This window comes from Strigops habroptila, chromosome 12 (assembly GCF_004027225.2).
Source record: "Strigops habroptila isolate Jane chromosome 12, bStrHab1.2.pri, whole genome shotgun sequence".
Taxonomy (NCBI): Eukaryota; Metazoa; Chordata; class Aves; order Psittaciformes; family Psittacidae; genus Strigops; species Strigops habroptila.
In genome coordinates this window covers 7,667,546-7,679,066 of record NC_044288.2, presented here as the reverse complement: position 1 = coordinate 7,679,066, position 11,521 = coordinate 7,667,546, and the positions used below count along the sequence as shown (strand labels likewise).

Here is an 11,521-nt window from a genome sequence, read left to right as displayed (position 1 = left end):
AACTAACAGCTTCTGAGGTTCGATTCATCCTTGTCTCTTCCTCCCAGAACCGGTGACAGCGGCCAGCCCAAATGCACCAGAGGCTGCGCAGTCCTGTCTGCCTCCGGCCATGTGCTCCGGGAGCCATTGGGAATCCGGGGTCAGTGCAGGCCGGCGCTGCCCGGGGGTGCAGAGCGATGCCCACAGCCCCGGCCCCTGCACACGGGGCGCGTGAGCCAGCCACGTAGTGCCAGCGGCTGCATGTCGCAGTCGCGTTGGATGCCACGTGCAGGCACGTTAACATGGAAAACACATTAGCTCCCACCGAGGAAACCTGAGCAAACCGGCCGTGAGACGCGGTGTCCTGGGATTCCACACCGGTGCCGTTCCGCGGGATGGCGCGGCAGAGCCGAGCGGAGCACGAGGAGCCGCTTCGCTCCAATTCACCGCAGCCAAACGGAGATGGGATTGGGAGCCCCCCCGGGACAGCACGGATCCCGTCACACTGCTGCACCCCCCACGTGTCACCCACGGCCTCTGCCAGCCTCAGCCCCCGGGATCAGCCCCACGGACACTGGGGACCCTCCTGTTCCGCTGCAGGAGCAGGAGAGCACGTCCGCCCTGCCCTCCATCAGACAGCTTCTATCCTAAAATTGCCTCATTAAATATTAACCCCAAAGACGGAGCGTTTCTGGTCTCACAGGGGGAGAGGCACATTTCCAGTGCTCCGTGGAAGATCTCCTTTCCCTGGTACCCATCACATGTACTCACACGAGGCTGGCACGTGGCCACCCCAGCCCTCACCTCCCACCGGGAAGGGACATGGAGCTGTCCCCGGGCTGCCCCCTGAGCTGACCCCACGGCCATTCCCAGTGGCCGCCCCATCCTGCTCTCCTGGGGTGATGCTGGTGGGGGCCTGGGGGGAACTTCAGCCCCAGCAGCACTTGGCCAAATCGTGTCTGCACCACACACCCTGCCCCACGCACCCCGTGCTCTGCGGAGGGAGCCGGGCCAGCCCTGGGGAGAAGCCCCCGGCAGCGTGGGCTGGAGAAGGGGCCCAGGACGAGCAGAGGTCGTGTTCAGAGCTGGAGGAGAGCCCGGCACGAGCAGAGATGCACCCGGGGCACCTCAGTGTCCCTGTACAGCCCCCACTCGCCAGCCAGGAGCCGGGTCTGTGCCGCAGCACCGGGACCAAGCTGCTCGGCAGCGGGGCTCTGCTGTGGGGTCACCGGTGACTGAGCCCTCCTGCCACCTCCCCGGGCATCGCCTGATGGCAGGACAGCACGGTCCTGCGGCAGCGGGAGCAGCGGCGGTGGAAACGGGAGAGCAGCAGCACCTAGGCACATCAATAATGCATAAAATGCCAGCAGCAACAAAGGCAGAGAGGGACCAGAAGCAGGAGAACAGAATTTCACAGAGCTTTTTAACGGTCTTTTTCTATTAGTGTCAGCTCCATGGCTGGTTTCAGGCAGAAGTTTCCCTGGACACCCTCAGAATTCCAAGACAGGGGCCGAGTGTGCGGTGGCTGGCGGCTGTCACTGGTCTCCAGCACTTCCAGAAGGAGTCAGGGGTTGGGTGGCACGGTCCCTCCTGGCCAAGGAGCTGCGGGAGGTGATCGTGGTGCAAACAGCAGGCAGAGAGGCTGGGCATGGCTCTCTTGGCTGTACGTCATCTGTAACCTCCCAGTGAGGCTGAGGCTGAGTGAAACCCTCTGCTTCAGCTGACTGGGCACCTCCACAGAACACCTCTGCAGCCCTTGCCATGGCTGAGCTCTGTGGCTCCCATCCCGCATACCGGGGGAGTCTCAGACTCCCCATGTACCTTAAACTCCGGATTTTTCTATAAACACAGGGAAAGCATCAGGCCAGAGCAGGGAGCTCCGTGACGGGGTCTGTGTGCGCCGCGCCGCAGCTGACGCGGTGGATGGGGATGTGTCAAAGCCTGACAGCGCCCAGGCCCATCTGCTGCTCCAGCCCCGCTGCTGAGCAGGAGCACGGCACAGGCACGGCCAGTGGAGGGGCACAACCAGCACACGTGGGGCGGGGGATGCCAGCCCCGGGGTTTCTGCCCCCAAACCCACCTCTGGAGCCCCATCACAGGGTTACTGAAGGGTTTAAATGACATTATCCACCTTCGGGGCTGCAGAAGCAGAGGGGTGGGTGGTGAGTGGGGTGATGCGATGGGTGTGATGTGACATGGTGCAGTGTGATGTGGCATGGTGGGTACCACCACTGCAGTGTGCACACCGAGGGGCTGGACTCCCCATCGCTGGCTGCCCGGGCTTCATTCAGACCTTCCTCTGCATTCCCAAGGTGTGGTTTCCAAACCCAATAGTTATTTAAACCTCACAGAAAAGCATAACCACGAATGCTTTTCCCTGCCCTTAGTTTAATAGCCTAGCAGTCACAAAACGTGGGAGGGTTGTTCTACAAACAAGTTTGCTGTGAAATGAAATTAGCCAAAGTGAAGCCGATTTCCATTTTAACCATTGCTATTCTGCATAAAAAAATACACCGGGGCTAAAAACCGGACGTATTACCAGAACAGAGAGGACCAGATCCCGATCAGAACCACCATCCAGGACCTTCCTGTTTATCTCTCTCTCCACAGCTCACGGCTTTGCAAGAGCTGCTGGGTTTGGGGATAAGCAGCTTCCAGGGATGCCCAGACCCAGCACGTGGCATTCCCCTTCGCCAAAGCTGTGCTGTGCTCCTGCCAACGGGACAGGCCGGAGCCAGGCTGAGCCCTGGGCCCTGCAGGGACCTTCCCTCCCCGGGGACCTGCCCCGGCACCTCTGCGAGGCTGGTGAACGTTGTGCCGCCGGTGCCAGCTCGGGAATGCCTCCCTCCGGCACAGGAGCTGGGTCTCCCTGGCAGATGCTGGCCCTGCAGCAGCCCAGAGCCCTGCAGACAGCCCAGGGCGAAGTTTCTGATTCAGCATCACACTTCAACCTCAACTCTGAAAACAGCTAAAGAACAATGACAAGACGTCAGCGTCTCCGGGCTGAAAACCAGCTCCTGTCATACAGCTGCCACAAGGAAGAAGGCCTCTCGCTTTGGACCTCGGGAACTTGGGCAGATTTGAGAGGGAGTATCCAGAAAGTGACATTTCAAGCATCCTTCCTGTGTGCCTGGCGGAGAAGTGGGACCATGTAAGAAGCAGCCCCTTAGGAATCACAGGGATCAAACATTTGTAAAGGTTTATAGTTTAAAAACCTCCACGGAGGACGCTCTTTCTGGAGCAGGGGCAGCAGCTTCCAAGCCGCCCCAACGAGCCTGGGGTGGACCAGTGAGAGGAAACCCAGGCCGGAACCCTGCTCGTTCTCATCACATCTGCACGGCACCAGCAGGCCCTGCCGCCGGGTTAGCTCTGGGTTTCCACCTCTCCCTGGCCAAGCGCTCGCCGCCGGTGGTGCTTCCCAGCCGGAGCGCAGCGGGAGGCGCTCCCAGGAGGTGAACGGGCTGGTCCTGCCCAGGCCCAGCTCTGCACCAGCCCCGGTGTCCGCCTGAGCGCGCCCGTGCCCATCGGTCCCCATGTGCTCCTGGAGCCTGCTCTGCCCGTTCGTTAGTGAGGGTGTCCCTGCGTTACTAGAACTCGGGTTTTTAATGAAACCGAGGGGAAGTACGTGTAAAGCACAACAAACTGCTGCTTCCAAGAGCCCCATCCTGCTCGACGGGCAGCTGCCATCAAACTTGTCACAATGACCCACAGTTAATTGCTCCTGGCAGAGCTGCAGCCCGAGCATTAGTGGCTGGAATGTTTTGAGGAAACAAAGCTGAGCAGCGGGGCCGGCTCCCCCCGAACACAGGGACGGGCCCGGCAGCTTTATCTGCCAGCTTGTAATTAATAAATTATTGAGACAATCCTGAACCAAGCAGATGAAAAGGGGGATGAAAGACGCTGGTGGCAGGCAGACAGCCCCGCTGCTTGGGGACAAGCTGAGCTGTCCTGTCCAAAACCTGTTTTATCTCCTGCTGTCAGAAAGCGCCGATCACTCGCGGGAGGGGGGGGACGCGGCGCCGTCTCCTGTCCCCTCGCGGAGCACAGGCGGGCTCTTTGCATCCTGCACCGAGCAGAGCCAGTGAGTTTATCCCAGCTCCTCCCGCGGCTCCCGGGAGCGGCCGTGGGAACGGGGAGGACGGGGCTCCCGGAGCTGCTCCCGCCGGGGTGCGGGGCCGGGGACACGCTGCGGGCAGCTCCCGGGGCCACCCGGCGCTGCCAGGAGCCCTCAGGGCAGCAGCTCCAAGCAAAGCACATGAATAAAGAAACCGCGCAGCGAAATCAGAGTCTGCAGGAGGCTGCTGGGCACGGCAGCACCGAACGCCCCGCAGCAGCTCACACCACCTGTATAGTTTAACAATACACACGTTGCTGCTTTTGTTTTTGACAGGAGGAGAGGAATGGGAAAATCGGGACCACAAAATCAGAGCGGTTGGAGATGGAAAGACGGGACGGCTGCCGGCGTCCTGCCCTGGCACACGGGACGCGGCATGAGCAGGGGAAGATCCGCTGCCCTGCTGTCCTTTTGAAATGTGCGATTCCCCCGCAGGAGGGTGCTCAGCAGAACGTTTTGTCTCTTCTTATGGCTCCAGCATCACGCTGGAGCTCCCGGCTGCTGCAGCGGGTTACTGCCCGCGGGCGCGGGGCTTGCTCACCCTGCGAGTGCCGCGGGAAGAGCTCCTCTCCCGCGCGTGGAGCGTCTCCGTTACACGGGCCATGAGGTACCCGCGGGAGCGGGTGTCCGCGCTCAGTGTTTCCTTTGCTCACGCTGGTTATCGGCTGTAACGAGCCCCCGGCTCACCGCCCGCCAGCCGCACGGGACACGTGCCGGGGGCACCCCCGGTGCTGCAGACCCAGCCCCGCGGTGACCGCCCCGCCGGGGCTTCCCAGCACCACACTGGGCACCGCCGGGCGCTTCACACCCCGCCCCCCGCGCGCTGCGGCCCCCGCGCCGCGGCCCCGCCACAAGCGCGGCTCGGCAGGGGCGGGCGGCGCGGGGGGGGCGCGGAGGGGCGCGGGAGGGGCGCGGAGGGGCGCGGGCGGGGCGGGGGGCGGGGGGGGCGGGGCAGCTCCGCGGGGGCGGGTCCCGCCTGCGAACAGAACCCCGCGCCCGGCCCCGGCCCCGCCCGCGATAGCGCCCCCCGGCGGCCCCGGCGCGGCTCCGCGCCCTCTCCCCATTGGCCGCCGGCTGCCGCTTCCTCGCCCGCTCATTGGCCGCTGCCGGCGACTCCGTTTCCGGGAAGGCTGCCCCTCCCTTGCGCCCCGCCATTGGCTGCTGCTCGAGCTCCGCCCCCGGTGACGCGCCGGGGCGGGACGCTTCTGATTTGGGCTTTGCGGTTGGGAGCGCGCCGCCGCGGGATGTGATTGGTTGATTGGCTCACCGGGGCTCCCGCCCGGCGATTGGATGTAGAGCCCGTCACTTTTTCGCCCTGCGGCCCGTTCCGTCTTACGTGAGGTCAGTTCCGGTCCCTTCCCCGGGTCACGCCTCACGTGACCCACGCCGCGAGCGGCGCGGGCCGCCCGCGAGCAGCCAATCGCGGCGCGTCTTGCTTGCCCCATTCAAAGTCGGCGGGCGCGGCGGCCAATCACGGGGCGCGCCCGCCCCCGCGCTCGCTGACGGACGTGCGGGGCGGCCAATGGTGCGCGGCGGGGCCTGGCCGCGGCGGCAGCGGCGGGGCTCGGCGGCGCTGCGAGGCGGCGATGGCGGAGCGGGGCGGCGGCGGCGGCGCGGGGGCCGGCGGCGGGGACGGGGAGGCGGCGGCGGAGCGGTTCGGCAGCGAGCTCAGGTACCGCGCGCCCGCGCCCTGGCAGCGCCGCTCGCGGGGACCGCGGCCTGGCCCGGCCCGGCCCGCCCGGCGCGGCCTTCCCGCGGCGCTGGGCCCGGGCGGGGGCTGCTCCCTCCGCCTCCATTTCCTGCCCCCGCGGGGCCTCCTGGCCGGGCCGGGCCGGGCGCGGCAGCGTTCGGGGAGCTCCGGCAGCGGCTGCCCCGGCTGAGCGGGCGCTGCGGTGCCCCTGCCCCGCGCGGCGCCGCCGCGTAACCTTTGTTGCGTTGAGCGGTGCCGGCGCTCGGGGTGACGCCGCTTTGCTGCGCAGGGCGCTCGCGGGGCCCGGGGGTGGGCGCTGGGCTCCGTCCGCGCTGGCGGAGCTCCCGCGTGCGGGGCGGGGGGCACCGCGGGCAGGGCGCGTGGCCGGAGCCGGCGCGGGGGTGCGGCAGCTCCCGCTGCTCGGGTTCGGAGGCCTTGGCGCGGCCCAGAGCCGCTGCCGGACCCGCCCGGGTCCGTGCGCGGGGAGCAGCGGGACCCGGGTCGTGTTGCGGAGCCGGGCACGCTCCCGCAGCGCCTCCCTGCCCTCAGCCCCCGCGGGGCTGCTCATCTCCGAGGGCGAAAGTTAACGATTCAGGAGCAATAAACGCGAGCTGTGGGGGAGACGGGGCTGCTGGGGGAGGTCGCGCTGCGCTTTGTTCAGACTCGGCACCTTCTCCGCACCCCCTGGTTTTACTGGGGCAGGAGCTGCTTCTGCTGCGGCTGAGCAGGGGCCGTAAGCAAACGCTGTGTCCCTTTGGCCTTGCCCACAGGATGGCCCAGCAGCAGGCCCTGCGGTTCCGTGGCCCAGCGCCGCCACCCAACGCGGTCATGAGGGGCCCTCCACCGCTCATGCGGCCACCTCCACCCTTCGGCATGATGCGAGGGCCCCCTCCACCCCCCCGGCCCCCCTTCGGGCGCCCTCCCTTTGATCCAAACATGCCCCCGATGCCGCCGCCGGGAGGGATTCCTCCACCAATGGGACCTCCACACCTGCAGGTAAGGAACAGGGGGGGCTCGCTGGTTCCTTGAGTTGGGATTTAGGGATTTTTTCCTGTTTGTTTTCACACTTGGCAATAATAAGAGGAGAGGCATTAAAATGGGTGAAGAAATAGCCAGGCATGGCGAAAACATAAGGCTGGAGTGTGGTGTTACAGAGCTGGTGCATACCTGTGGTGTAAGTGCTGCTTCTGTTTAGCTCCTTGAGGCCATTCCAAATGAATCAGTTACGCAGTTAGGATGGGCTCACCAGGAAGGCTTTACTGCACCTGACTGCGTGTTGGTGCCCTGTGGCTGTGTGCAGCGTGGAGTTTGGCTGCTCTCAGGTGTCTGCAGGACCCGTCACCCTTCCAGGGCTGTCTCGGTCCTGCCCGTGTTTGCATGGTGAGGAGTTATGGACACACAGTGACTGTGAAGGTGCCGCTGGGTCCCATGTGGGGCCAGCGTGAGCCGCGCCTGCCGCTGCCGTGGTTTGTTATTACCCATCCCCGGGGCTTGGTTCCGTGGGCAGGCGGCGGCTCCAGGAGGAGGGAGGTGTATCCTCAGCGCCAGGGCGTGTGTTGTGTCAGTGCTGGGCTCAGGAGGCGGCAGCATTAGCAGCGTGCCAGAAATTGTCCACACACGGACAAGGAGAAATGGAACATTTGCAGAGAAACCCGAGCGTGGGCTCGGTGTTGGGCTGGAGCAGCTGCAGGTGGCCCTTGTGCTGGCAAAGGTTTACTCTTGGCAGAGGGACAATGCCGTTTACCTTATACATGTTGTTGTGCTTTGTGTTTTCTTTTAAACTTAGAGCATTCCCAGCACGTACGGGGATGGTGTGAGCCTGCTGGGCTCAAGTGAGGCGGATTTCTGTCTGCGTTTCTTAGAATCCCAGCCTGGTTTGTGTTGAAGGGACCTTAAAGCTCATCCAGTTCCAACCCCCTGCCACGGGCAGGGACACCTTCCACTAGAGCAGGTTGCTCCAAGCCCCTGTGTCCAACCTGGCCTTGAACGCTGCCAGTGATGGGGCAGCCACAGCTTCTCTGGGCACCCTGTGCCAGCGCCTCAGCACCCTCACAGGGAAGAGCTTCTGCCTCAGAGCTCATCTCAGTCTCCTCTCTGTCAGTCTGATATAAGCTAAGATCCAGCTGTAGCCTCAGTTTGTGCGCTGTCATCATCCCGAGCACAGGATTTCCAGAAGGAACCAGTGTGTCTTTTCCGTAGCAGTTTTCTCCCTGCCCTCTCAAGCAGAGCGTGTTAGAACATGGCCTGCTCAGGGAGGTGTGCACTAGCTGTGCATTGCATTGAGACATTCTCAGCTGAACAGAAGTCCTGTGGAACTGAAGACTGAAACAGTACAGTTGAGGGGTAGAAACAGCCCCCTCCGCTCGCTGATTGTCATCTCTTCCATTCGTTCAGTACGAGGGGCCTGTTCTATGTTGTGTTTTCATGCTCAGCTTAAGTTTATTTAAGACTCTTTCCACCCACTGGGTCTTTCTTCTGGTGCTCCCTGATCCCATTTTCCCTCTTGGTGTCAATGCTCATGTGCCTGTGTGCTGCCTCGAAAGCCTGCAGCAGATGCAGTGGAACTCAGGCTGAGGGGACACCAGGACCTGCTTCCTCTTGCAGTTTCAAGAACCAGCCAGAGTTCATTTGAAGCCCCAAGCCCAGGTGCCGATGTCTCCTTCATTTATGTGTTTGATTTACATTGCGGATGTGCTCAGCTCTCAGCTGGTTTATCACGCCTTGCAGTAAGCATGTTGTCTGCAGCTCATTACTGCCCGTGGAATCCGTGTGCCAAGCGTGGCTGCATTTTTCATGCCATGACAGCGCTGTGCTCCTCTTTGCACCAAATGTTTGGGTTTTGCTTCTAGCGCAAGGGGAGACCCGATGCTGAAACGAGCCGTGGTAGAAACGAAGGCGAGTGGAGCTGAAGGCGCTCTGATCCCCTGGCCCTGCGCCCTCCTCGTTCCCAGGAAAGCTCTAACCCCCTTTGCAGGAGAAGGCAGCAACAGCAGGCAGAAAGTGAGCCGTACTGCATCCTTTTCACAGATTCTAGAGCAGTAAAGAGAAATATCATCTTGTGGCCAGGTGGAGGGGCTGTGGAGAAGAAATAAGGAAGGAAAGACAGGCTATAGTTACCTTAATGGCCTTTTTTTGTTTGGTTTGGATTCTGTCCACGTACTCTCGACTTCCTTTGTACCAGTATTTAACAAACCCCAGAGCTGTACATGAATTTAAAGGGCAGTTTAGAACATCACTGTTACAGCAGAAATTTTGGTGTTGGGAAGCGTTTAAAAGCAGCGGCACGCAGGGAGCGCTGCAGGCCGGCGGGCACTGAGGGGCGCCGCGGGGCAGGGGGCACTGAGGGGCGCCGCGGCCGCCCCGCGGCACTGCGGTTCCTGCACACGTCCCAGCACAGCAGAGCCCCGTCCTGCTGCGGGTGCGTTTCGCTCGGGGGCCGTGGGTTGGGGGTGCAGAGCTCGAAGGTTTTGCCTGTGAGCGCTTGGTGGAGTGGAAGTCTCTGAATCGCGGGTTCAGTTAGAACCAGAGTGATGGAGACGATTGGGCGAGCTGTGGGTGTGTGCACAAGAAGTTAAAGAACTTGATGGGTTTTGTTGTCGTGTCTTTTTTATAGGGAGGTATCCGCAATACTTGTTTTGCACAGGGAATTCCAGAACAATGCAAATAAACAGGTAGAAGAAAAGAATTTAATGTAGTTAGGGTTGGGAAGCAGGCGTTCAGGTGGCAGCGGTGTGCAGGGCACTTCTGGGTTTCTTATGAGGGTGCAATAAGGAAAATATAATTTGATTATTTTTTAATTAGCACTAGCTAGAATTCTAGTTAATGAGAAATCAAGAAGTATGATGGATTGTAATGAAATCCTCTGCTCTGCTAATAAATTCGATGCCTACTTGTAATTTGGTTGGGGTTTTGTATACTACTTTACTGGGAGGGTCACTGTGTAACTGTTCAGTGGTATATTTGATTCAGAGCTGGGGATGTCTGAGTGGCAGCTACTCAGGAACAGTTCTTCCGTTTTTGCTCTTTTTGCATTGGGATATTTTCTCCTTTTCAGGAGAGAAGTTTTCTGCCACCCCACTTTTTTCTGATGCTTTGCGTTCATGTTAGTGTCTCAGAAGACAAATGCTTCCTGCAGCAGTTCTGCCATCGGTGGTGGCTCGACAGGAAGCACGTTCTCTGAGCTGGTGGCATTAGATTGTTAAAGAAGCTCTCAAGACTGGTGGAATTAACCTTACTATAGTTCACTGTCAGTGGGTGCTCCAATAAAGGAAAGCTGCTTGAAAAATTATCATCATTATGTTATGTTCATTATTGTTGTTATGTACCTTTAGAGACCACCTTTTATGCCTCCTCCCATGGGCAGCATGCCACCACCTCCGGGTATGATGTTCCCCCCAGGGATGCCGCCTGTCACTGCCCCTGGCACACCGGCAATGCCCCCAGCTGAGGAGATCTGGGTAGAAAACAAAACTCCAGATGGCAAGGTAAGGAGGTCACCAGAAGCAACTCAGTGGTGGCTGCGCTGCTGTGGCGAGCGTGTTGCCATACACAGTCTGGCGCCGGGGTCTTGTCTATCCTCGTATTAATTACTTCTAAACCAGGAGGAACTGGACCATTATAGACGCTCCTCCGCCAGATAAGCAGCTGCTTGATGATGACGTTCTTAACTTGTAGGTCTATTTCTATAACGCGCGCACACGTGAGTCAGCCTGGACTAAGCCAGATGGGGTCAAAGTGATTCAGCAGTCGGAGCTGACGCCGATGCTGGCAGCACAGGCCCAGGCCCAGGCTGTCGGTGCCTCCACACCGACCACCAGTAGCCCTGCGTCCGCAGCATCTCCTTCCACCTCCTCGAGCACTCAGTCCTCCACCACCTCTACCACCACCACCGCCACTTCTGTCTCACAGACGATTTCCAGTGAGTAACTGGGGGTTCCCGATGCTTTGTGGTGGTGGGGAGCGGATGGGGGGATACTGCGTTGGGGAGTTACTGCAGCAAAAGCTTGGTATCCAGGAGGAAGTTGTTTGAACGTGGAGTATGAGTTTAAAGCGCAGTTATTTAATCCAGAAGAACCTTGCATGCCAACCTGTTTTATCTTTTCTGATCTGAAATAGTTCTTAGATCTTTGTACGTTTTTCTTCTGCTGTTATCACATCATCTCAAAGCTGTTTTGCATCCATTTCCTTTTGACTATAGATAAAGCTAAATTGTATTTCACAAGACAGGTTGATCTGAGGTAGGAACTGCAGCTGTAGCAGTTCCCTCTTTGTTTCCAAAGTGGTGGCTGTTGCTGTAGGAGGCCAGATCTTTGAGTGCTGCTCCTGGGCTGTGGCATAGAGCTGCTTCTGGTGTACTACTGTTACTAGCATTATTATTCTGACTAGGTCTTGTAAGTTCCCATGTGCTAGGGTTGCACGAAAGAGGAAAAAAAGACTGTTAGAGCCATTATTGCTCATTCATGACCTGTGAATAATAGTCTGACAATTACTGCTGTTTACATGGCCTGAGCCTTTGCTTTTAAGGATTTTCCAGCCAAGGGAACCTCAAGAGGAAAGGGGACCAAATTTATGCAGCATGCATTTTTATACTTAGCATCTGCATATAATATAGTGTGATTTATAGTGTACTTTGGCATCTATGCTAACGAAGTGCTTCCAGTGCAGAGCATCTGTATTGAGACGTGTGTTATGTGCTGTAGATCTATTTGCACGTGAGTGTGTAAGCAGCAGGCATGGAG

At 59.7% G+C, this 11,521-nt stretch overlaps 1 protein-coding gene across 5 annotated transcripts in view; it reads left to right on the top strand.

Annotated features, from left to right (window-relative positions):
- Positions 1-5,389: 5,389 nt before the first annotated feature.
- TCERG1 (transcription elongation regulator 1) overlaps positions 5,390-11,521 on the top strand; it is a 31,987-nt gene continuing 25,855 nt past the window's right edge. For 2 of the 5 annotated variants that reach the window (XM_030503647.2, XM_030503646.2), the window contains exons 1-4: positions 5,390-5,765; positions 6,554-6,779; positions 10,115-10,267; positions 10,458-10,701. In XM_030503647.2, coding sequence (XP_030359507.1) covers positions 5,680-5,765; positions 6,554-6,779; positions 10,115-10,267; positions 10,458-10,701 — 709 coding nt within the window. In that variant the 5' untranslated portion in view covers positions 5,390-5,679. The remainder of the gene's footprint in view (positions 5,766-6,553; positions 6,780-10,114; positions 10,268-10,457; positions 10,702-11,521) is intronic. The other 3 variants (XM_030503649.1, XM_030503648.1, XM_030503650.2) reach the window with 2 other exon arrangements.